This window comes from Peromyscus californicus, unplaced genomic scaffold, assembly GCF_007827085.1.
Source record: "Peromyscus californicus insignis strain IS unplaced genomic scaffold, ASM782708v3 Scaffold_7__1_contigs__length_154581171, whole genome shotgun sequence".
Lineage (NCBI taxonomy): Eukaryota > Metazoa > Chordata > Mammalia > Rodentia > Cricetidae > Peromyscus > Peromyscus californicus.
Genome location: NW_026294595.1, coordinates 154,486,882 through 154,512,542, shown reverse-complemented (window position 1 = coordinate 154,512,542; position 25,661 = coordinate 154,486,882). Strand labels below are relative to the sequence as shown.

The following is a 25,661-nucleotide window of genomic DNA, read 5'->3' as shown; positions in this document are numbered from 1 at the left end:
TCCACCTATTCTTCTCTCCCCAAAGGGCTTCAGGAGGATATTCTCACCTTGCTGGGGAGGTCCTGTGGCTTTGTGCTGAGGTTCTCTGGCATCTCCCAGCATCGAGTAGAGAGGTTCAGGATGGCGGTGGCAGCCATGTGTGCAGCCTCAGCGTCGTGAGAGTAATCGAAGCCTGTAGAAGAAGATAAAGTACTCTCATAAAGCCACTGGGAAGTCTGCACCTGGAGGGGGTGACTTTGGTAAAGGTTGAATGCTAAAAGGGAATAACTCAGACTGACATAGACTTAGACAGAGGCAGCAGACAAATGGGGAGAGAGTTAGGAGTCAGGGCATAGCACTCCCACATTATCACACACTCCTCCTACTGCTCTTATCTCCAGTACTGAAAAGGCATCTCATTTCCAATCTGATGAAAATTTGGGCAGAAGTAATAAAATTCTAGAAATATATTCAACAGACTTGGTAATTTCAAACAAGCAAAAACTTATCCATCAATAAATACTTAGAGGCTAAATAGTTCTGTAAATAGGATATATATTTGGGATACCATACACATGGAAAATTTTGTCCCATCATATCAAAAGATGCTGCTATACTTTTGGTGACTTTATGTCCCCAATAATTATTGCTACCTTAATAAAACAACAAGGCCATAAGTAGGATATTATAAATGAAGGTATAACATTATCTTTTCTAGCAATTATGCTGCAGCTTTAAAATCATTCTTAGAAGTGATATTGTAAGTAACTAAGAAATAACTGGTATTTCCAGAAAGTTCCAGACAAGTGGAAAACTCATTCTGAACCCCTCCCCAACAATGTCATCACAGCTTCTAAGCCAGTGAGTATGCTTGGAGACACTTGAGCATGGCCAGTAGAATCTGCAGGAATCCAGAAAAAACTCATTCCAAGGGCCACTAACCCTAAGAACTGTAATCCTAATAAGTTGGAAACTTGTTCATGCTGTCTGTGGAGTTGACAAGATCAACTGGGAGATGGCTGGATCCCTCCAGTGCACTGGGTACTTTTCCATCTTTCACGCATTTCCAAGGTTAACCACAAAGAAGTGTAGTAAATGGCAAGAAAGGGCAGGGATAATTATTCTAGAATATTTCCAGGAATTACTTTTGTCTGTATAATTACCCTTGAAATGTGTGGCTAATGTCATTGATAATACCATTTCCAGTAAGATGGTCCCTATTCAGGAAACCAAGAAGCTTTCTGCCATGGTACCACCCTATTCTGTTAGACCCTCCTTAAAGGTAATGCTGGAAGTGGACATCCTAGGGTAGACCACATCAGTGAAGTGATTCTCAAGCCTCTGGACACACACACCCATAACAGACCCATGATTTTATTCATAATTAATTAGTAAACACATAAAGGTGAACATGAGTAAGATGCAGGCCTTAAAGACACCACAACTGGCCCACTAGGGCAGCTAAAGAAGGGGTGGAGGAGGCCCTAGTGGGCCACACCCTGTCCCTCCAAGCTCCCAAGAGAATCCCTCCCCACTGTTCCTCTCAGGAGCATTGTGAGAGGAGAGACATTAAACAATTCTCCCCAACTTACATTGAAAGGCTTTGGGTGAGGTTTCGCTGGTCTGAATCTTTGGGGCAAGCATACGTTTGCCAAAAACCTGAGCATCAAAACTTGCGTAGTCAAAGGTGACTTTGGAGAACTTCTCCAGCTCCTTGGCCAAGTTGGCCCTGGGCGTGGTGGGAGCCACACTGGGCCGGTAGCTCCCATAAGGAGGAACCTCAAGCTGCTTCACAAAACACATGGGCCTGGGGTATGAGACAGAGATGCAGAACCTGTGAGGTTGGGACCCAGAGACCCCATGCTACTTCTCCATCCACCCTCCAGTGGCCCAAGCCAGGACTTCATGCAGTCAGGTGTTAAGGAAAACACAGGGAAATACACACACCCCCCAAAACCCTGCCCCTAATATTTGGTTAGAATTCTGCTTCCCAGGGTGAAGGGCCCCTGAAATAGGCTTATAATCAGTGTGAATAATTGCCTTCAAGGAGGGAACATTAGAACTCAAAAGAAATAGTGTTCTCATGCTAATAGTATGCCAGAGTAGCAAGCCTGAGCTTCCCTCAGAATGTAAGAGAGCAGGTTCCAAGAGCTCAACTACACAATAAGTGAGAGTTTCTGAACAGGAAGCTCAAAGTGGAGGGGAAATGGAGGGACGAGAGCTCCAACAAATGCTCCAGCTCTCCTTGTTCCTGTATGGAATAAGCAATGACTTCAGTGATCAGTGGTACTTGGAAATGATGGTGAGGACCTCTGAGAACTGGTTGTCTCAAAAACTTGAATATGGCGTAAGAAAAGAACCAGCAAGTTGACAGTGTAAGACCACTCTTATGTTCCTGTGATGATCACATTAGAGCACTGGTGGGATGGGCCCCATTGTGGAATGAAATCCTAGGCTGGACACTAGCTCAGCAATTCCTGGTGAAGTTGTAAGAGCAAGACCATCTGATACCAGCAGGGAAACATTTAATTTGACCTCTACATTGGTGTCACTCTTTGGTGAAAGGATCAGCTGGCAACTGACAAGAAACTGGTAGGAAGAACAAATAAGATAGACAACTACGCTACCTGGGACTTACAAAGGTGTCTATGAATGGGACACAAGTACTCCACAGAGGGGAAAAGTCCCTATCCCCCTAAGCTGTGGTTTGTGACTGAGGGTCCCTCTGGAGTAGGCCAGGGAATGACCAGGGTATGGCACTGCCAAGGAAAGCAGCCAAGAAGGAAACCTGTGGTCAGGAGTCCTGCAAGGAAGCAATAGTACCATGTCAGCCAGTGACTGGCTTTGCTGAGCACATGGTCCTGTCCCACACACTACATATGAGAAGAGAAACATGGAACAGGAGTCCAAGGACCATAGAAAAAGAGCTGTAAGTTCTATATTTTCAGGGAAATGGAGAACTGTGTATCCTACTAGAGAGGCCAAAGGTGACAGTGTACTCTCAGTGACCTGAATGAACTTCCAGGCCCAGCAGGGAACTATATTTGACTTCAAAGAAGTCTTTGAAGATAAGCCATCCAGGAATGGTGTCATGGACATGACCCCAAGCCTCTGGCCTTATATGTAACACCCACTTTCCAAGGTTACCTGTATGGAGAGTTACTAGGCATATTTGTTCTGGTTCCTCTGTCAGAAGGCCCCTCAATGATAGCATGCACACACACGCACTTGAACATATGTGTAAACTTACTCATATGGGTGTACATATTTAAAGAGCATGCACGTATGCACACAGCTACATGCACCTATGCCTGCTGTTGTCTCAGATGCTTAGTACCCACAGGAGGCAGCACTCAGGGGAACAAGTCCTGTGCCCTCCTTCCCTCTGCTCTAGGATAGGATCTATTCTGAGGCGGGGAGACATAAGGACAATTAGGTGCTCCCTCTATAGTGAGGCCCTCAATTGGTGCAGTATGCTATCTCCACATACTAACACTAAATTTCACTGACCATATCAGCTGTGTTAGGAGAAAGAAAGGCCGAACACACTGTGGCTAAGACCAGGCAGCTGTTTGCACCATGGGTGAAGCTCTTTGAGTGCAAAATATGTGTCCTGTGTGCCAAGAGGCATATGCATACCACATAGCACTAACATTGAAGTCCCTGCTGACACTCCTTCAGCTTGGTAGCTTATCTCACCCACCTGAGGATCCGATCTGAATTGGAGTTATTTTTGGGAGGATCTCCTGTCTGCAGTTGCTGCTTCTCATGAGATTTGGCTAATTTTTCAGCAGCAGCAATGGGACACCCAGACAAACTAGAGGAAAGAAAAGGAGAGACATCTGAGCCTTTTTCCCCAAGACTTGTCTGTACCAGGCTGCCAAATATGTGGTCCTGGGAGCAATACCATTCAGATACAAGAACTCTAGGCACATAAAACCCAGAGCCAGTAACACACCTGTCATTTCTTTAGGACAGATTGTCCATCCAGATCTGTCCTGAACCCACAAAGGACAAATTTCTCAGGCCATTCTATCTGGGATAATTCACAGAAAATGAAATATACCCTAAAGTTCTACAAACTGTGGGCAAAGGAATTTTCTACATGCATAGGTGCCAAACTCAGCCTCCTCTCCTTCTTCTCCCTCTTCTTCCTCATCTCTCTCCTCTCCCTTTTCCAATGCCTGGGCTGGATTCTAGAATCATGTCTATATATTCTGTAGGATATCACAGGGAAACCAAAGGTTACACTCAGACCACAACCTGGGTACTGCCCCTGGAGTACACTGGCCTTCCCCAAGATCTACTGTGAGCTCAGGTACCAGCTTCTGGGCCAGCACATCTCTAGGGCACCCACTTTTTTCCAACAAAGTGGCCTCTAAAGCCCAGGTATTCCTCCCAACTAAGCACGTCATGACTAGGACCCAGACAGACCTTGTCAAGCCTATAACACTCCTGGTGTTGTATGGGCCCCTCTTGGATAAGAAGATGAGAGAACAAATAAATCTGGACAGTAGCCTGGAATCCCCATGTCCACCCGATCTCAGCGCTCCCTCAGAGTAACTCTGGGCATTGACATTCCTATTTATGTACAAGTTTTTCCTTTCACTCATGAGCATGAGCTGGTATGCAGAGGTTTTCTGAAAATGGGCAAGACACAAAGTCTCCACTTTCTCTCATAACAAAAGTGTCAGACTTCTCATATGATCACCCCAGTTCACAGGGCACTTGCAGCAACACCAGTGAATGGTCACCCCTTCAGCTGCCACCTGCCAAAGCAGGGAACTATATGTCTATCCAGAAACCATCCCAGATAAGGGCTCAAGGCCCAGGCAGGGACACATACTACAGGCCCAGCCCTAATTCCCTACCATGTCCCAGCTCAATTCACTACCTTCTGTGGGTATTGCGATTGCTGTTCACATGGCCTTGGCCCGTGCAGCCAGGAGTGGGGCACTTCAGCACATTTTCATGCATGGCCAAGACTGTAAGAGAATCAGGGAGAACAAATAATGAGAGCAGGCATGACTATAATGGAGAACAGCCCAAGGAAGATGCAGAAGTCCTGTGTAAAGGCTGCAGCTGTGTAAGCAGAGTACCATGGCACTCTGGGCCTAATGAAACTCAGTCAAGCATGCCCTTCCCACCTGGACACTGCCTCCCATAGAAGAAACTAGACTCTAATTTCTGTTTGACAACTCTGAACTTAATTTTCATAAATTCTGCTACTAGCCTAAGAATAAAGGCAAACATCCACAAGCATTTAGAACAAAGAGGCAACTGTGTGAAGGTCTCCACCTGCCCAGCTCAGGGAATACAAACCATCCCTCCCACAGTATGTATTTATTTAGTCCTCTGATTCAGGTTGGGTATCTGTAAGTGGACACTTGAGCAGACTGTCCCCTGCCTTTTACCACAGGGTCCTGAGCTTTAGTCCTTGGGCTGACCCTGCATGGAGCTACTCACTCTCTGGAGGGATTCTATCCTTGTGGGGACAGCCAGACAGGCTGCGGTGATGAGGGTACAACCCAGTAACATGGCCAGTGCCATCACAGCCAGGTGTCGGACACTTGATTTCACGCTTCTCCACCCTGGAAGGATCTAAAACACATAGGACATATTATGCAAAACCAGGAGACTGGGAAAGGAGAGGTAGGGACAGTTCCTTATCCACTTCTACTGACATAAGAAAGAGAGAGAGCCAGGCAGTGGGGCACACGCCTTTAATCTTGGCACTCGGGAGGCAGAGGCAGGCGGACCTCTGTGAGTTTGTGTAGCCTGGGCTACAGAGTGAGTTCCAGGAAAGGCACAAAGCTACACAGAGAAACCCTGTCTCAAAAAGACAAAAAAAAAATAAAAGAAAGAAAGAAAGAAAGAAAGAAAGAAAGAAAGAAAGAAAGAAAGAAAGAAAGAAAGGCTGACAGTGAGGCAGCTCTAGAAAAGCTGCTCCAAAGCCCAAGGAATGTCCCTTCTGCCACATATAACAGGATAGACAGTAGCTGGAGTGTAGGCAGTGTGTAAGCCTTGCAGGTAAAGTGTCTATCAAGTGGTTACCCCAGTCTGACTCACCCTTAAGGGTATCACCTCATTGGCCACCCTCCATGTCTACCTTACCTAAAAAATATGTTTCTAATCAATCTGTCCTCTGATCTTACCTCATAGGCATGAGTATTCTCAGAAAGTTTGTCCCTATGCATGTCTCCACCAAATTCCTGCTGAATTCTCACTCTTGGAATTTTCTTACTGTAGTCTGTCTTTCCATGACCCAAGTGTGCCTCCCAGAGAGCTATCAGGCCTAGGAAAACCCAGGGTAACTCAAAGTTGGCCTGTTCAAGGCCTGGACTTCTGGCATTGTGAGGCTGACTCCTGGGGAAAAGCTCCATATACCTGCTCTGGGCCTAGAGGTAAGCAGATAACAAGCAGCACATGGCCATCCTGCCCTACAAATCTGGTGTTCATGCTATAACCCTGATTGTCCAGTGACAGAACCTGACACTTGATGACTTTAACCCTTGAAAGCTTTTTTTTTTTGAGGCCACATTTGATCATCCTGAGCACTGTCTCCATGGAGTTGGGACCTTCAAGTTGACTTGAGGTGTCTCTCCTCTGCTCCTCTGGAGGTCATAGCCTGTTGCTAACTCTGCATTGTACTTGGATTTCTCTTTAAAGTCTGGATTTAGGGGCAGAATCACCTAGCTTCACTGAGTAGCTGATGTTTAGGAGAGGGTGGTCATGCTGGGCTAGTGGAAGGGATTTGGTCTGGATTGATATAAAGGAGAGGCTGGAAGCTGGAAGTCAGATCTAAGAATAGACTTTGTTAGGTTCTGTCACTGGACAATCAGGGTGGCAGGATTATGGCTAAGTGGCACAGTAGTCAGGTTATCAGTCCTCCTGCCTTCCTTTCTCTCTCCTACTTAACCCCTTCTCATACATCTCAGCTCATGTGTCTCTCCACATAACCCGACATGACACAGTATGAGCCTATATCCTCAATCTTTGATCCTAGGTTCTGAGGTGATTTGTCCTCGAATTCTTTTCTATTTTCCTCCCACCCTAGCCTATAAGAGCCTCAAGCTATGTTTCTCCCCAGTTTTCATCTTCACCCTCAGTAAGGGTTATGTCCCTGGTAATGGGATGACAGAGTGGGTGATCAGAGCAGGACATTGTAGCCTACCTTTGCTGTAGCAGCTCTTCCTCACCACGTCCAGGGGCTTTGCCACCTTCCCTGGCTCTCCTGGGCCCAGATGGCCCTGCTCAGCAGGCAGGCAACCTGGCTCACAGACAGCCCGCACCTGCTCAGCCTTCAAGGCGATGGCCTGCTCCAGAAGGCCCAGATTCCCACGGGTCATCATGTCATACATCTCTGACTCATCGGTGACCGCTGACTTCTGGGAGTGTGAATCTTCATCCTTGTCATCATCAGAACGGACCTCCACAATGACTGAATACTCAGGCTTGGGACTGGATAGCTCTGGGCCTCGGAACTCAGGGGAAGCTTTCTGGGCAGAGGTATGGGAGGTGTCTTCCCCAAAGATCACATTTGGAGTTGCTTCCTCCTCCTCCTCTTCCTCCTCATCCTCCTCCTCATCTTCCTCCTCCTCTTCTTCCTCCTCTTCTTCCTCTTCCTCTTCCTCCTCTACCTCTTCTCCTTCCTCCTCTTCCTCCTCCTCTTCTTCTTCATCTTCATCCTCATCATCCTCTCCCTCCTCTTCATGACCTAGGACACCTTTTTGCTTGCTTGACTCTTCACTAACCATATCCTCCAGAGACTGGGGGCATGGCTCCTGGGAACGTTCACTGGTAACTTCAATGACCTCCTCTACATCCTCTGGCTGTATAAAGAGGTCCTTTTCACTCTCATCATTGGTGGCCCCCCTTGCAGCCTCATCCTGAAGCTGATGAACAACAGTGGGGCCCAACTTAGCTACTGGGACTGAGTCCTCCTGCACAAGAGTCTCTTCAGCAATTTGGCCCAGATTTAGAAGGGAAGTTGCAATGATTCCCTGGTAGCTGCTGTAGCTGCCCTTCGAGAAGCCAGAAGGGCTGCTTGTGGAGGTGGATCCAAAATGGGGTTTGATGAGGTTTTTTCCTGCATAAAACAAGAAACATCATGAGGGCTAGAAGAGCGCATGGAGTAATATTTCCAGATCTCTGCTCCCAACAGTAGCCATTCACCCTCAACACTGTAGCCCAGAAAACATGGAAATGAAGTGTAAGCCATCCTGTCAGCCTTCTGCCTGGATCCAAAAACCATGGGGAATCAATTTCAGCTTAAGATTACTTTGATATTTTTTCAATTCATGTTTCTCTTCCATCATTTATTTTCTTAAATCAGATAGATCTTCATTTTATATAACAGAACTTAAAGAGAAAAATCAGATGAAAAGTCATTTTATAATTGAAAAATCACACATTTTTAAAGGAAATGAAATTAAATCTTTTAAATATAGTAATAAATCTTCTCACTACATGCTGGTCTCGTGGAACTCATGAACCAGTATTCGTGGAACTCATGAACCAGTATTCTTAGCAATAATAAGAGCCAGCCCTGCCATATAGCATCCTAAGAAGCAAGTGAGTTGGGGGTCTTTTTTAACCTGGAACACAAACTCATTTGATTCCATGGGCCATGCACTCGAGTCCCAAAAGGAAACCAATGAGGGCTCAGCATAGATTTCTTCAAAAATACGGTAAAACTCTATCTAAATGGCTCAAAGTCAGCTGATTCCATTAGCTTGGGAACACACAGGACCCTCGGCTACTTTCTTTCCTTTCTTGGCTTCAAAGAGCCCAACCTTCAGCCCACCTTCAGAGGTCTAATTTGAGGTATTTCCTCAGTACCTGCCCTTGTAAACCCAAACTAAACCCAACCCAGTTAATTCTCAGGGGCCAGGCAGGGTGGGCTCTGTCTAAGAGCCTCTCATGGACAAAGACACAGCATGCATTATCTGTCTTTATTTCTCACACACATGGAGACATGCCTTAGAATCAAACTTTTGAGAGTGCATGGGAGCGCCAGATCCACCTTCTCATCTCTCCCATGCTCACAGTGTTCACACACACTACAGTGCCCCACACCCACACCCCCATCCTGGGCAGTCCCCTTTTCCAGGAAGCTGCACATGTCAGGACAAGACATTCCTTGTTCTCAAGACAGCTTTCTGCACTGAGTTGAGCTCCCCCTGCCCCCCTTACAGGCTGCAATTCTCAGTGCTACACTAAGCAGCCTTTATTCAAAAGAGAAAGAGCAACATAGTACCTTCAGCTGGCTGGGGGCGATGAATCTCCTCCTGTCCTGACATCTCAGCCTCAGCCTCCTCCAGGGGTCCTTCTGATTCATCCGAAACAGAGGCGTCCTTCACCTCAGCATCCTCACTGCCATCACTGTCCATTCGGTAGCCTTCATCCAGAGCCAGCCTCAGAGGGTGTGACTTCCTCTTGGATACCAGGTGCTCAGCCTCAGCATCCTCCAGTTTTCTCTTCTTGGCCAGAGGGCAACTCTGTAAGCTGAAAGGGAAGATGGGTGATGCCAAGAGCCAGGCCTGATCCCTGAGACACCCAGGAAGACATTCTAAGGGTCCTGCCTTCTATAGCCATTCTCAAATGGAAGCCTCAAATGATAATGCATTTAATTTTTTACATCTAATTACACACATTTAAAGGTCCCTGATTGTGTTTTAAATTGCATTACAGTGAACCAAGTCCACAAATGGAATGAGGACTCAGACCCCACTGGCCTAGACTTCTACTCTCTAAGCCATTCCTTAGACCAAACCACTGTCCCACATGTACTCCCAAGCTTATCTCAGCCCATTTCCTCCAATGCTGGCCCTTTCCGTCTCTACCTTCAGACTTCCACACCTATACCCACCCAGGAATGTCCCCTGGAAAATCTAGCTGACCACAGGGAATGACTACAGTGGCAGCTGTAGCTTACACTATCTCTCTCATGTGCACAAGGCCTGCTCTAAGCTCTGCCATACAAATGTACCCAAGTCCTAAAATAGTCTCTCTGGAAAAACAAAGGTGCCAAGAACAGGTACTCTACCACCCTTATGGCACACTCCTGGCCAGGCTCACCTCAGTGAAGGCACCACAGGAATACAGACCAGTGGGAGGACACTAGCGCTTAGAAGGGTCAGATCAGCCTGGCCTCAGCAGTCACAGACAAAACAGAAAGTTTTTAATCCACAAAAGAACCCAGATCTGGAAAGAGAACCCCAAACCTCCTTCCAGGGAGCCTTTGAGGCTACTGGCAGAACTCTTCTTACCTTCGATGTCTGGAGTACTTGCCCCGGACATGTCCTGAACCAGTACATCCTGGGGTAGGACAGCTGGAGGGAAAAGCAGGAGAGATCACCTTAGATTTTGAAACCTGGGTCTCACCCTGAAGAGCAAGAAAGGCTCTCTGAATGACTCATCTCAAGGTGGACACTGGCAGTTTGCTAAAAATTAGTGAAATAACTCAGCTCATTTAAAAAATTAATAACTAGTTACAACTTTATGAATGTGTCTAATTAAAGATCTGTACATATAAGATTAAGGCATCTACTGGATGGGTTCATTTTCCCACAGCAGACATTCCACCAGCTTCCACCAGGCTTTCAGGGGACTTGGGATGCAAGTGCCCCTCTCTAAAAGGGACTCATGGCTTGTCTGGCCCAAGTCCAGAGCACAGAAATTGGACTTCCTCATGTTCATCACTGGTGCTGTGATGCCTCAGCATCCAGGCCTATAGTTTGTACTCCCTTTCTACCAAACAGGACTAGGGCTGCCAATCAAGAAGGAGAGTGTGGCCCAAGCCAGAACCACAACTCATAGGAGTGACCCTGCTCTAGTACTCACTGCCTGGTGAGGGTCTCTGCTTCCACATAGGAAAGGAAACCAGGGGGCTAATGCACTAAGAGATGCCCATCCTGCCTGGTAGAAAACTTGTTGGCTGTGCTGAGAAGGTCAGCCTCTGCACCATTCCAGAATGATAAGTATGAGAGGATGGAAGTGAGACCTTCTGGAGTTCCTCACCTTTAGCTATCAACATTACAAAACCAATGAAAACTTCTAAACATGAGTACTAACACTGATCATACAGCCCATAGGAATGTTAGAACAGCTATAGGGGCAAGTACCTCTATGTGGTATGAGAGGCAAGGTTCCACTATAGCTCAGAGTTCTGTGGGTGCAAGAAGCTGCTACTAATTCATGGTACTGTAGACCAGCAAGATGATCTATGAGGCCGTGTGGGGGAGTGTATAAGACCTCAGTCCCTTGTTGGGGAACTAAATCTGCTCCAAAGTAGAGACAAATAACCCATTTCTAACAGAATTGCCATTGTGGACCAGAGTTCCTGTCTGGGATCAGTATTGGTTCTCCTAAAAAATGGCACATCTTACCAAAGTCTGCAAAGGAAGGCAGATAGGGAGTGGCTCTTGGGACCTATGGAAGGGGCCACCCCACCTCTGTATGGATACCCCTGATAGTTTCCAGGAAGAAAAAGCAAAAGGTATTTTATTTTCCAGATGGGGGATTATTGCTACCCCTAGCCAGCCTATTGTAAAATCCAGCTCACATTTGCTTTCACTCTCTCAAGAACTAGCTTTGAGACTTCACAAACAATTCCTTGTTGCTGGGATTTGAAGTTGAGGTCTCAACTAGTCGATTAATTACTTAGTTAATTGGACAATTAGGCAACAGCTGCTATGTAGGCCTATGGGACACTGGCACTGTCCCTGTTTCACTTGCTCCAAGTTACTCTGGTACCTAACTCAGAAATAGATCCCCAGCCAGGTGGACCTGCACCTTCCCACCCAGCTCTGAGCCCAAGTACATGAAGCTGGCAAGACCATCTGGATAGAAACTGGAAACTCCTTAGACATAGAAACAGGAAACATCAAGCAGAGTGACATGAGATCCAGCAAGGGCCTCAGATACTGTAATGGGAGCAGACATTAGTCTTAAGCCTCCCAGAGTAATCTGTGAGCACACAAGAGCACCTAGGAGTATGCACTAGCATCAATGCCCCCTTATAAGAATATGTAAGAATCTTTGACCATCTATGAGCACATATGAGTACTTAGAGCACACTGAGGATTTTTGTGCACTATCATCTACTAATGTCTCCAAACTCCTAGAGTTGGACAGAAGTAAGTGATTGATAAGGACTCCAGGCCTCCTGAGTCTCCTCTACATAGCAGAAGAAAAGCCAAAGCCAAAGTGATCCCTCCTCTGACACTTGGTGCCCATGTGTGCTCATATAGTCATAGGTGTGCTCTTAGGCAATCATAGGAGTTCATAAGCAGACATAGATGCTTGTGTATGCTCATAAGCACTCAAAAGCAAAGTCCTTGAATCCTCAAGTCTGGTCTTGGAGCCTATGTAACTAAAACCAAGATCAGAGACACAAGGAGATGGAGCAGGTGAAGAGTCGAGGGCTGGCTGATGGCCACCTCTCAATAGGCATTTTAGAAGCAGCTCTAAAGGGTCCAAACACAAGCCACAGGCATCTAGGAACCCAATTTTGGAGACAATCTAAATCCCAGGTTGGAGCACCATGCTCTAACTTCTTCCCTTTTAAGGGACTGACTCCTTCCCAACCATGGGGGTTAGGAGTCTTGAACTCACCTGTCCTCTGAGCAAGAGCTGGCTATGGCTCAAAGAGGAAGGATCCCAGATGAAGAAAGGTTGAGCTGTAGGGTACATTTAGGGCAACTCTAACCAGCCCCCTGATGTATCTCTAAGATATTGATCCCAGCCCTTCCTCAACTCCCACCTCAACAGAACCTCTCTGATGTCCTATAATGGGTGTTGGACTCTACCAAAATACAAACTGGAGTATATGTCAGTTCTTCCAAGGATGCTGAAGGAAAAGCATTAAATCTATTTCTTCTCCTAAGAACTAGTGTTAAATTCAGTAAACAGTAAAATTTATAGAAGACCAAAAGACCTCACTGGATCCTGCTTGCTCTAGTCCAAGTTCCTCAGATAACCTTGTAACAACCATCCTTCAGCCTCCCAGAGAACAAATGCCCTTCTAAGAACTCTGCCTAAGCTATGGGATAGCCCAGGTGTAAGAGTACTGCAAGCTGAGGAATATTCAGCTAATGAGGCATAAATCCATCATCCATGAAGAGTCCCACATAGTGGGCTGCATTCAAATGGGTTTACATGATTTGTACATACATGATATTCTTCTCTCAAACCGTAACAGCAAGACCCTTGTGAGTCACAGTCTCTATTCTGACATCCCACAGTGTGAGCTCCCACACAAACATAGGTCTTGTCTGCTTATCAGATTAGAGCTATGCTGTCCTGGTAAACAGGCTCTTGGAGAAGGAAAAGAATATGTGCCAGTAAGACATAAAAACTCCCATATCCAGAGATTGTGTCACACACCTTTAATCACAACACTTGGGAAGCAGAGGCAGGCAGGTCTTCGTAAGTTTGAGACCATCCTGGTCTGTACAGCAAGCTTCAGATCATCCAGGACTACATAATGAGACTCTGTCTCAAAAAATAAGAATGCTCCCACCACAGCCTGTGTGTGTCAGTCAATGTGAGCCATGCATACTATAGATCATCTCCACATGGTACTGTGGACAGCAAACATGTAGATATACAAGTGAATAGCACTGTCTGCAAAAATCACCCAAAGAACCTTGTTGCTGGTTTTGAGGACCATGGTGATTGTCTAAATTCTAGTGGAGAACAGTGTGAGGGTCACCTATGGTAGGGCCAATTTGGAGCTGAAGAAAAACACAATTGGATGCAGATAGCAAGATATGTCACAGAGAAAAGCTGTTTCATTAGGGAAAACAGGAGTTTGTGGGAAATTTATAACAACTCCAAGGTTACATGCCAGCAGGTGGTGAGCAATGCTCATGCAAACAGAAATACTTTCTTACCTGAGGTCTGCACCTGTGGTCTCTGGGGGTCCTGGATAAGATAAGAGAGAAAGAGAAATACACACACATAAGACTTAGATTTTCAGAAGCATGTTTCCCTAAAAGTACAAACCTAATGAAACAACTTAGATCTTTCCAAGGACAAGATGCCCACCCTTTGCTGACCTACAAGAACATCCCCTGAGGTCAGTGGAAAGAGCTGCCCCCTCAGCAAAGTGCTTGCTCTAGGACCTCTACACACACACACACACACACACACACACACACACACACACACACACATTTTTAGTGAAGATCTGATAGTCTCTCTACCCTCGGGCCCAGGGTGTTCTCTTTCTTTAATTGCAGATAGATGTCAGTTTCTAGAGATAGATATTAACTACCAGATCAAGTTGGACAAAGACCAGGACCAACAAGACATGGCTGGTTACAATGATGAGCATTAGCTACAAGATGTGCATGGGTCCAACCAGAATAGGCAGCTCTTATATATCAAAGCTCCTGGATACTCTGTGAAGTAACCCTGTTGGGATCAACAGGAAGTTCCAGGTGAGGTTGAGGGGTGGCCAAATGGGTAAGTCTCAGCCTCTTTTGTTGTTGCTGTTGTTTGTTTGGTTTGGTTTAGTTTTTTTTTTTTTTTTTTTTTTTTTTTTTTTTTTTTTTTTTTTGAGACAGGGTTTCTCTGTGTAGCCCTGGATGTCCTGGAACTTGCTCTGTAGATCAAACTGGCCTTGAACTCACAGAGTTCCACCTGCCTCTGCCTCTGCCTCCCAAGTGCTGGGATTAAAAGGTGTGCGCCACTACCACCTGACAAGGCTCAGTCTTAACAGAGTGAACAGGTTCTAGGCCCTCCCCTCCACCTACTGTCAAGTTCACCCAACAGCTTTCAAATCCCCAATAGCACAACAGTGATCTCTGGGAAAAAGGAGGATACTGTCCAAAGACCAGAGGCCTTTCCTTTCCAAACTAAGCAGGCTCCTGACTGAACTCTGCTACCCCCGCTCCCGTAGATCTGTACTTGTCCCCACATTTCTGTCTGAGACAAGTCTGTATGAGCTGAAAAGGACTTCAGGAGACCCTTAAATACTTCAATGAGGAACAGCTGAAGAGTCCTAAAGTCCCAGGTGCCTAGTGTGGATCAAAGGCTACCAGAAAGCTGAGCATTTATGGTAGGATTTGTACTACTGAAGAGAGCTGTTGTACAATGATATCAACAGTTTCAGAAGGGCTGCCAAGGATGGGGACCAAGGCCAGACTGAGTTGGCACTCACCTCGGAGGGTCTTGGACCGTGTGCGGGCTCGCTTGTCATCACTTTCTAAGCTCATCTGTAAAGAAAAAACAACCACAATGTTAAGAAGCAGCCAGGGCCAGCACCTGCCATGTCTAGAACCATCAGGGACACCTGGCCATTTTCTGACTCAAACTTTGATGATGACAAGAAGATTATCTGTGAATGACAAGAATGGAACCAAAAGAAGCAACTTGGGAGAGTGTTGGTGGTTCTGCTGGGTAGAGACCATCAGACTTAATGATATCTCATCCATACTTCCTAGTCCCTCACAGTGCTCCATCCATACTGCTTCATGTTCCTATCTGCCCACAAAAGCCACAGCCTCATGTGTATAGATATTTTATAATACAAGGGACTCTGGCACAGGAAGTAATACCCACTGCTTGCCTTGCCAGGCAGGTACTAACCATATTGCTAACCATAGATTCAACTGCTAGAGATAGAACTGGGTCAGATTAACGTAGTCCAGGGCCTGGCCTCCATGGACATTTCCTTCCTACTGGGCTCAGGTTTTCATGTTCCTAATATAATAGGGTCATATGGGTAGAAACTGGTAGCCTAAGCAACACTGGCCCACACATTCTCTGGCCTACTAAGGACTACCAAGTCCATTAGAATCCTCCCTCGAATAGAGAAACCTCTATAAGGCTGCTGCCCACAATATGGTCCTTTGAGAAAACCAGGGAGGAGCCACTATGAAGGTGACAGCCATAGATAGAGCATACCTGAGGATGAGGGTCCCCAGGTGAATCCTCATCTTGTGTCACCATGACAAATCTGAAGGAACAGATAAAATACTGGCAAGCTCTGTGATTTGGGAAACAATCCTCTCATAGATAGCAAGGCTGGGAGGGGCAGGTGTGTATCCAAGCAGAAGAGTGGCCAGTCCAGACTTCACTACCTGTCTCCATGGTCAGGAAAGATAAGAGGCAAATCGACATCTGTCCTAGACCATAGATACCACCAGGACAACAAAGCTCTGTGTGAGTGCTTTGGCAAAGGGGGGAAGCAAGTGATTGGGATACATTGCAGAAGGAAGGGAATGGCAAGAGACAAACCTCTACCTTATCAACTAGAAAGAAAGAAAAAAAAATTCCTCAGTTGGCAGATGAAATTCACAAGTGAACTTTTCCATGAAGTAGCCTAGCATACAGTGTTTTATGTAATTTGTTGAAGAAGAAAAATTAAGACTAGGGTAATTTATTCAACCTGTCGGCTCCAGGCTGTGGAGCACAATACTATAAGCCATGTGTTTATTATAGCCTTCCCATAGAACAGAGACAATTTCTATAATTTATATTTTTAAAGCAGAGGCTCCCTGTGGACCAATTGCTCACATTTAAAGTAAAGAGAGGAGCAGGTGTCAAAGGGACGACATTACATCTATGAGCCTTCAAATGTCGATTGCACTGAGCCTGTGCACAACGCCTTCTGAGGCAGGGCACACAATGCATCTGATTGCCCCATGCCTGTGTTCAGCTGAAATGTAATCTATAGCTTTTTGTGTCAGTTTTCCCAAGGAAATTGGCAGGCATTCTGCTAGATTAAAGTATGCCTTGGCAATTTGGATTTCCTGCGGATAAATTATTCAAGGGGCAAAGAATAGAGAGGGCTACAGGGATGTGTAATGGGCATTGCTTGCAAACTGTGAGCTCCCATTGATGAAGCTAACAGCTGTGGCATTCATTGTCCTGAGCACCTTCTCTTTGCAATTTACTTGCATCAAATATTCAATGTACAAGAAGTTCTCTTCAGTGTGCATAGCTTTGATTTTAAGAGGGAAACTCCTGAACTTGTAGGAGAGAAACCTAGGCTCTTTAATATGATGAGAACGTGTTTACAGAATCTGGATGACTTGTGAACTCAATGCCAAGGGGCGATTTTCCTCTCATTTTTTGAAACTGTCCGTGGTAGCTGCTGTAGAGGTATCTGGCAAAATGTGTGGGCAATTTATATGCTTTCCTTTACAAAGCACTACAGAAGGTGTCTACAAACCTCTTACCTGGAGATAGCATACCCATTAGCATGCTCAGGGAAGCACTGTGCCCAGCACTACCCAGACTCACTGACTATTTGGCCTGGCAGCAGACTCCAAGACCTCCTGCCTGCTCTATATAGGGATGGTCCCTGCCTATGGAGGCATCTCACTGATGCAAAGGCAGTGAGGTGCTTCTCATCTTCCCTTGCTTTATTTTTTAAAAACCTTTTACTTCTTCCAAGCACAAACAAACAGGACCTCGTGTTTTTGCACAACCCACATATAACTCAATGGCCTCTTGCCTTGAAGGTAAAAGATTCCCTTTGTTGAGACAGATAATCTTGCTCCACTGTGAGACCAGGGATTTTCCCCACAAGCAACATCTGCTCTGTTTCTCTACATCAATTTCATACTGCTGATAGACTACATCTTTAGTTCTGACATTTTACCAGTTTTGTCTTGTATAGGAAAATTGGAGAAAAAAATTCCAAATGTAAACACATTGTGTGCAGCCGTAGCTATTACATTAGCCTGAGAGAACTGTGTCACCATCAGGCACTAAACTTGATTTCTTGGTACTATACTTAAAAGCAGTCTCACTGGAAGGTGATTTTTGCTTTGATCTGTTCTGTATTGCTTTAGTAAAGGCAAAAACCAGTCATGTGGGCTCTTTTTAAACACAATGACTAGTCCGTTTTCATACTCACTTGCCAAACTGAGCTCCCTGTGTTGAACCTTTTCAAAGTCAAGTACCAAAATAGCAAATGCAGCAAGCAGCCTCCAAACCAGCAGATTACTCCTGGCTCTGTTCTGGTTGACTGAGCAATAAACCCAGAACTCAACACAGCCAAAACAACAACAAATATCTGGTCTTTAAGAAATCTTGGGGCCAGGCTGGAGAGGGAGAGGCAGGCAGAGCTCTGTGAGTTCAAGGTCAGTCTGATCTATATAGCATTTCCAGGCCATCCAGGGCTATATATTGAGACCCTGTCTCAAAAAAAAGAAGAATGGAGGGAAGAGGAAATAATAATCATAGTTTAGTTTTCTAGAGGTCCAGGGATTCCCTAAGCTAGTTACTTTTTGTTGACCTTCACCTTGACCTCTGAAGCCAGTTGCCAATACCCTCCAGCATGAAGGGCTCACTACCCACATCTTGCCTTTCTGCATTGATGGCCAAGGACTATCCAAAGACATAATACATGCTGAAACCTGACCCTAGATGAAGGTGATCCAGCCTTGGGAGGTTTGCATATCATTCTAGGAAGGTAGTGAGGCTGTTCAGGAGTGAACACGAAGATGAGGGAGATGCTGAGCCCTGAGAGCCTGAGTGGGGATAGGGACAATGAGCTGACAAGTAAATACGTAAGAATGTCCATGACAGACACCTCAGGATTGGGCTGAGTTAGCCTCAAAAGCCAAGAGCACCTTTGAATAACCAACTCAAACTCAATGGTCAGATGTCTGCCATCCCTCTGACCACCATCCACATCTCACTGTTCTTAACCAGCTCATCTCCCAAAAGGTCCCTATCTTGTGCTGAAGAGAGCTCCCTCATTCACAATTGTGAGGTCATTCACTGTCTCCTGCAGAGAGCTGCCCAGGACACATCATGCACAAAGGGCAGATGGAGGAAAGAGTGAGTATGCGGGGCAGTCAAAACTATCTTGGAAGCTGGTGGTGTTGGAGGAGGGGTATGTCAGAGGGAGATGAGCAGACAGCTGCAGAGACTTGGTAGGAGATTCTGGGCCTCTTGACACCATGGGCCATTCATTCTAGCCCCGGACTTGGAGAAGATACTTCAGTGTTTTATTTTACTTAAAATGTACTCTAGCAAGGAGTGGTGACACACAGAATTAAAGATAGGCAGAAGCAGACAGATCTCTGTGAGTTCAAAGCTAGTTTGGTCTACAAAGCAAGTTCCAGGCCAGCCAAGGCTATTTAGTGAGACCCTATCTCAAAAAAAGTGTTCTAATAACCAGACAAGATGAAAAACTAGAATAGATTTAGGACAATTTTTAAGTCCATCATGTGGATTACAGCGTTCTAATAGAGGACTAAGGTTTTTGTACAACATACTTCTGGAGACTTGGGAGAGAATGTGTGCTTCATCCCTGACCAGAGAAGGGGCTGGAGTAGATATGGAGTAAAAGGGTAGTATAAATTGCCCGTCCCACATCCTTCCTCACTTGGCAGTATCTTATTCACTCCATTGAGGGTAAAATGAAATACAATGGTTTGCCTTGTTTTTGGCTCTCCTTGTGGCAGCCAAAAGGGATACTGTCTTGTTCCCTGACAGTAGTGTTAACCTGGGCAGGCCCAAGTCTGGGTCTACCACGGGGCAGGGAAGGGGGCACGCCACTTAGAATTTATAAGCATCCTTTAAGCACCAGCCTTACTTTCTCCTTCATAAAACTCCAATAAGGACCCTCAGAGTCCTGATCCCATTACTGCCCACCATTATGTTTACCCTTCCTTTTGTATATGAGTTCTAAGCCTCCAGGTCAGCTCATAGCCACAGAACAAAGCCGAAGTTCCTTAGAAGCCCTCTATATATTCTACTTTGTATTATCTGAATCTCTGTGACTAAACTATGTGCCCATGCCCTTGTATCCCACTGGGAGTCATCATAGTAACTCCTGGTTCCTTGCAGTGACAGTTCTGTTCTCCTTTGGGGGATATCCCACTGTGTATCTGACACTCTCCTCACACTCTTTCCACCAATTATTCAGTCTGCTTACAATTAAGTATACCAGCCACCTCCTGTGGTATAGAAATTTCACCACCCATGGGGCATTAGTCAGTAAATGCCTCAGGAAGGGGTGTCTTTTGACAGTTCTAAACAGGAAATCTGGCTCACTCCAACCCCCAAATAAGAATTTATAACCACCTATTAGGCTACCTAGTGAAGCAGCTATATCTGTTTCAAATTTCATAAAAGAAACTTCTTTCTTTGTCTCTTCTTTGAGACATAGTCTTGTTATATGGCTCAAGCTGGACTTGAACTATTGTCCATCCTACTTTATCCTTCCAAGTGCTGGGATTACAAGGGTACCTAGTTTTAAGTGGATTTTGTATCTCTCCAGGGTATAATACAACAACATCAAGTCAGACAGCTAGAAAGGAGAGTCACCTCCTTCAATGAAGGTACTTCTTTTAAATTGTCCTTACCAGAAACCCTTGTTCCATAACTCTAGTTGTCCACTAAGCAGTGTGTGCCTTGGGACCAAAGATTTTGTTCTCAGATCCAGAAGTGATTCAAGGATCACCATTTGTGCCTAAAATACCAACACATGGTATCCGCTAACATGCCAACACAGGCCTTCTCTGGCAACCCTACATGGTCCTGAGCTATCCAACTGCCTGAACTATGCTGAACTCGGAGGGTGAGCACACCACTGGTCTTATAATGTGGGCCACTCCTTGGTCCTCCCAGTTGGCTCCTCATCTTACTCGCATCCCATCTTAGGTCACTAGCCCCAGCTATCCCTCTTAGTCTCCTCAGTTCTGGGCCATCATTGGTCTTTTCACATCCTCCCTCCTCTCCTGACCTATTCCTCATCTTAGTTTTTTCTTTCTTTCTCTCTCTCTCTCTTTCTTTCTTTCTTTCTTTCTTTCTTTCTTCTTGAAAAAGAATCCACCATGTAATGGCTGTCTTAGAACTCACTATGTAGTTCTAACTGGCTGGCCTTGAACTCACGAGATGTGTCCAAAGTAAGGATATTGGCATATAGATGATACAGTTATGAAGCTTTAGTGCTACTAAGAGGGCCTGGGTGTCCCCCAAGCTCATTAGCAGCACCTGCATTCTGAACAGTCACATGTAGTTCATAGCAGGTTCAAACCCTCTAAGCATGCTGTGCCTGGTCTGTGGGGAAACTAGGGACCTACTCCACTCTGACCAAGGAACCACTGAAAATACTTTCTCAGAGCCTAGGTCAGGCCACTTTCATGGTAACATGATCTGACACCTGTGCCACTTGGGGAGTCCTTTGGGCTAGGGTAGGGTAAAGTGGGAAAGGTCAAAAATTCAGTGATGGAGATAAATAATATTTTACCATAATATTTAAGATATCAACAATATAAAAGATCCAGAACAAACAAAATGTCACAATTAAATATAGAGAAAAGATACATATTTAATATGGATCTTCAACATGCTGATAACAAAACCGAACTGAGTGGGAGTACTTAGCATAGTGACTGTAATAGACATGTTAAAAAGTACATTTCCACCACCAGACACAAAGGAAAGATAGTGTATTCTAATAGTAAAATACAAGCACCCTCGGCTCCCATCCTGCCTTGAACTGCATGGTCTTTGATATCTGGGCTGTCCCTATGCTGACTGCCATGCCTAGGTATTGGCTGAGACACTCAAGGCAAAACCTCAACATGTCAGATAAGAAGTTGGCATTTGGGGGCTGGAGAAATGGCTCAGTGGTTAAGAGCACTGGATGCTCCTCTGGAGGACCCAGATTCAATTCCCAGCACCTACATGGCAGCTGTGGATTACAACTATCTGTAACTCCAGTTCCAGGGGGTCCATGATACCAAACATATATATGCATGCAGGAAAAATACTCAAACACATAGAACAAAATAATAAAATAAAATAAAATGGAAGTTGACATCTGGACACTAGAGAGGTGGCTCAGTGGTTAACAGCACTTATTGCTCTTGCAGAGGACTCAGGTTCAGTTTCCAGTACTCACTTAGTGGCTCACACCATCTGTAACTCCAGTTCTAGGGGATCCAGTGCCCTCTTCTAACCTCTGCAGGTATCAGGCATGCACATGGTACACATACATACATGCAGGCAAAACATTCACAGACACAAAATAAGTACATCTAGATTATTTCTTAAAGAGGTTAGCATCTGCCCTCCAGGTATGGATGTCCCATGCTTCTTTCTACCTTGACTCCCAGCTTTGATGCCACCTGCTCTGGAGAGCTGGTCTTAGACAGAGCAAGTCAGTGGGAAATTGTAGAATTAGGAGGTTGGTGGCCAAAACCATGGTCATAAACATAGTCATGATCCCCAAGCTCAGGAGTGTCCCTGAGAAGCAGGGACCCTGTGTCACATCTATCATGCTTTCTGAGCAGGCATGAGGAGGGGTGCATCATCTGTCACACTTCTGAAGATAAAAATAAAAGATCAGCAGACCTCATAGATCCCTGCATCAGAATTCACTATCAAACCCTGGAGACTCTGAGCTCACCCAGGCCCAGAAAGGGAAAATGAATAACAGGTGCCAACACGCATGACAGAGCCCAAGTATGAACACACAAGTTGGGGAGCTGACTGAAAGGTGGGAATCTATCATCATATGAAGTTTTATCTGTTCAGTCATTCTTTTTCCTCTAACTGAAAAAAAATGACTAGGTGACCTTGTTCCCCATCTAGACTCTGAAGCACCCATGGACAAGCTCTTACCTTGTTATATCTGCACAGGAAATGTTTCTCAGTTCTGCAGCTGCTGGTCTTGTCTTCCTGTGTCCACCTCTGGGTCAGAAGTTTGCCCCGGAACTCATTTTCTGAGGGTTTAAAAGAATAGAGGTTCAGAAAAGGGAACTCTAACAAATGTCAGCCAGGAAGACCCAAGAAGAGAAAGAGAAAAATCCAGGATACTTTTTTAACATAGCATTTATACAGTCTCTGGAATCTATCAGAAAGACAAACAAATTCATGGCTCATGGTTGTTCCAGGGAAAAAAGAAACCCTTATACTTTGGATACAGAGGTTCTACACCGTGGTCTCACCTCTGATGGCTACTTTGAACATGTGTCACAAAGTATAGGCATCCATATACATGGCTATTCCAAGCAAGATCACTAGCATGAATCATATGAGACCTACCTTGAAAAAAAAGCTGGCACTGAGGAATTTTGAAAATTAGCTGACCAATGAATGAGTGATTGCTCAATCATAACTGCATCTATTATTATCCCAAAAGAATGTGCATCTCAGATCCATTTGCTTAATAAACACACATTATGTCATTCAGCTTCTCAAGAGCATGCTGACTTGCTGACTGAGGAAAGTGAATCCCATTCACTGGGCCTGATCAGCTCTGATAACATTGCCTCTCACAAGAAGCCCTGGGCCCCATCAGCCTTCATTGCTTGTTTTTGGTGTCTTTTCTCCTCCTGGTTTCTACTTCTCTCCAAGGCAATGACTACAGTTAATATTTAATTCTCATAATTCACATAAATTCACACATCTAAGCAGAAGCTGAATACATCAGCTGGACATGACAAAGAAATGCATTGTGTACCTATTCTCCGAACGTCATTCCCTGTCTCCATGACAACCTGCTTTCTATGCTGCAGAGTTTCAAAGGAAGGTCATTAGTAACCAGCAATAAAAACAGGAAATGAATATTTCTACATTCTTCTTTCTTCTCCTTGGAAGTATGTTTAGATTTAGCTGAATGCAGATCAAGTACATGTTATTATAAACATTATCTTCCCCACCATTACCCCATATTTTCAGTGGAGTGCATACCCAACACTGTTTTCATCCAGAATTATAGCTCTTGGCCCCAGTAACCCTGTATTTTAGCCAGAGCACCCTCTTCTTTCTTGTAAATATCTCCATCCCCTTAAAGAGTTCAGATTCCCTTCATGAGCCAAGACAAAGAAGGAATTAGATGTAGCTGCCAAAGGTACAGGTCTTCAAAGGAACAGTGAGCTATAGGACTTGGCACATCCTGCATATACCTACTATATGCCTTCCTCTCCTTGAACTGTAAGTCCATATATGGAAATGATGAGGACCTCCAATGCTCTATATGATGAGAGATAAGCAGTGTGCTGCACTTCTCCAACCTTATCATTCCTAAGAATTTGGAAATCAGCCCTTTTAAATTCTCCACCACCTTTAGCCCAAGAACTACTACTGTTTTAAGTCAACCTGAGACAACACATCTGCACAGCAAAATTGCTGTGGGATGTTCTGTATGGCAAATGTGTTGCTTATTAGTCAATAAATAAAACACTGATTGGCCGTTGGCTAGGCAGGAAGTGTAGGCGGGGCAAGGAGGAGAATAAAGCTGGGAAGTGGAAGGCTGAGGCAGAGAGACACTGCCAGCTGCCACGATGAGAAACAGCATGTGAAGATACCGGTAAGCCACGAGCCACGTGGCAAGGTATAGATTAATAGAAATGGGTTAATTTAAGCTGTAAGAACAGTTAGCAAGAAGCCTGCCACGGCCATACAGTTTGTAAGCAAAATAAGCCTCTGTGTTTACTTGGTTGGGTTTGAAAGGCTGTGGGACTGGCAGGTGAGAGAGATTTGTCCTGACTGTGGGCCAGGCAGGAAAACTCTACCTACAAATGGCGTCCAACGTGGTGGCAAGAGTTTCCACCTAAAAACTGAGAAAAAAAAGATTCTAAAACGGAGCTAAAAACAGCTTCCTAATTGTCTCTCTCAAATGAGCGGCAGCTGCCTGTTTGAGCTACTGGTGGGTTCCTAGAGTGCGTGCTCGACCTGCAGTATGGCGGGAATGAGGCCTCTGCAAGTGGCACATTAAGCTACATGGTGGATTTAGCCTTTGCTAGTGCAAAACAAAAAAGGGTTTCTGGGCTACTTGCTGCTTGGATAAAAGCATAGACCCACGATAGCTCCCAGAGCTGGCGGTAAACCACTGCCATGTTGGGAAGCTGAGGTGGGCGAAGCCAGCAGCCACAGCTGCTGCAGTTTAAAGCAAGAGATTCACAATAAGACAGATTCAGATGTAATAGTTTGCAATGTGTGTAAAAGATACGTAGGCTTGAAAGAGACAAAAAAGATGATATATAGAGTTATAGAAACAAATACATAGTTTTAAAAAATAAAGTCTTTAAAAAGACAGTAAAGGTAGTATAAAAAATAAGCCACGTAAAAATGGATATTACACAGAGAATCTGCATTGTGTTGTCTTTGGGACTTTTAACTGCAGAAAAACATTTGATTGTAAAAGCTGTTGAGTTATGCCAAAATGTATATTTTAAAGGTACCTTGACTTCAAAATTTGGATATAAGGATATGTTACTTTGGAAAGGAGACTCTGCTTTTGTTTCCACAGAAAGCCAGAGGCTATGGATTTGTTCCAGATTAAGACACATCAGGTTTGACCAGCCAAGACCCCCTGAAAGGTCTCCGATGACACCATGGCCCAGATGATCCAACATCCAGAACGGTTTGAAGGCATCTGGCTCAGACGATACAGCCTCATGGACTATTCCATAATCCTAAAATTTTCTTTGTTTCCCCATAAGATACAGCGCCCCCCTCCAGCAGGAAGTAGTAAGAGAAGCTACGCCCAAATTCCCAAATTATATGTAATTTTACTTTGTTAAGGTTAAAACCTTCCTTTTTGAAAAAAAAAAGGGGGAAGTGCTGTGGGATGTTCTGTATGGCAAATGTGTTGCTTATTAGTCAATAAATAAAACACTGATTGGCCGTTGGCTAGGCAGGAAGTGTAGGCGGGGCAAGGAGGAGAATAAAGCTGGGAAGTGGAAGGCTGAGGCAGA

The 25,661-nt window shown here is 45.0% G+C and overlaps 1 protein-coding gene across 7 annotated transcripts in view; it reads right to left on the bottom strand.

The window, feature by feature from the left end:
- Positions 1-25,661, bottom strand: part of Myt1 (myelin transcription factor 1) — a 62,929-nt gene that overhangs the window by 22,469 nt on the left and 14,799 nt on the right. For 6 of the 7 annotated variants that reach the window (XM_052724140.1, XM_052724139.1, XM_052724137.1 and 3 more), the window contains exons 2-13: positions 22,582-22,682; positions 15,895-15,946; positions 15,149-15,203; positions 13,878-13,908; positions 10,251-10,313; positions 9,239-9,486; positions 7,154-8,068; positions 5,446-5,580; positions 4,874-4,964; positions 3,683-3,796; positions 1,572-1,786; positions 48-172 (exon numbers count right to left, since the gene is read on the bottom strand). In XM_052724140.1, the coding sequence (XP_052580100.1) occupies positions 48-172; positions 1,572-1,786; positions 3,683-3,796; positions 4,874-4,964; positions 5,446-5,580; positions 7,154-8,068; positions 9,239-9,486; positions 10,251-10,313; positions 13,878-13,908; positions 15,149-15,203; positions 15,895-15,939 (2,037 nt within the window). In that variant the 5' untranslated portion in view covers positions 15,940-15,946; positions 22,582-22,682. The remainder of the gene's footprint in view (positions 1-47; positions 173-1,571; positions 1,787-3,682; positions 3,797-4,873; positions 4,965-5,445; positions 5,581-7,153; positions 8,069-9,238; positions 9,487-10,250; positions 10,314-13,877; positions 13,909-15,148; positions 15,204-15,894; positions 15,947-22,581; positions 22,683-25,661) is intronic. The other variant, XM_052724135.1, reaches the window with a different exon arrangement.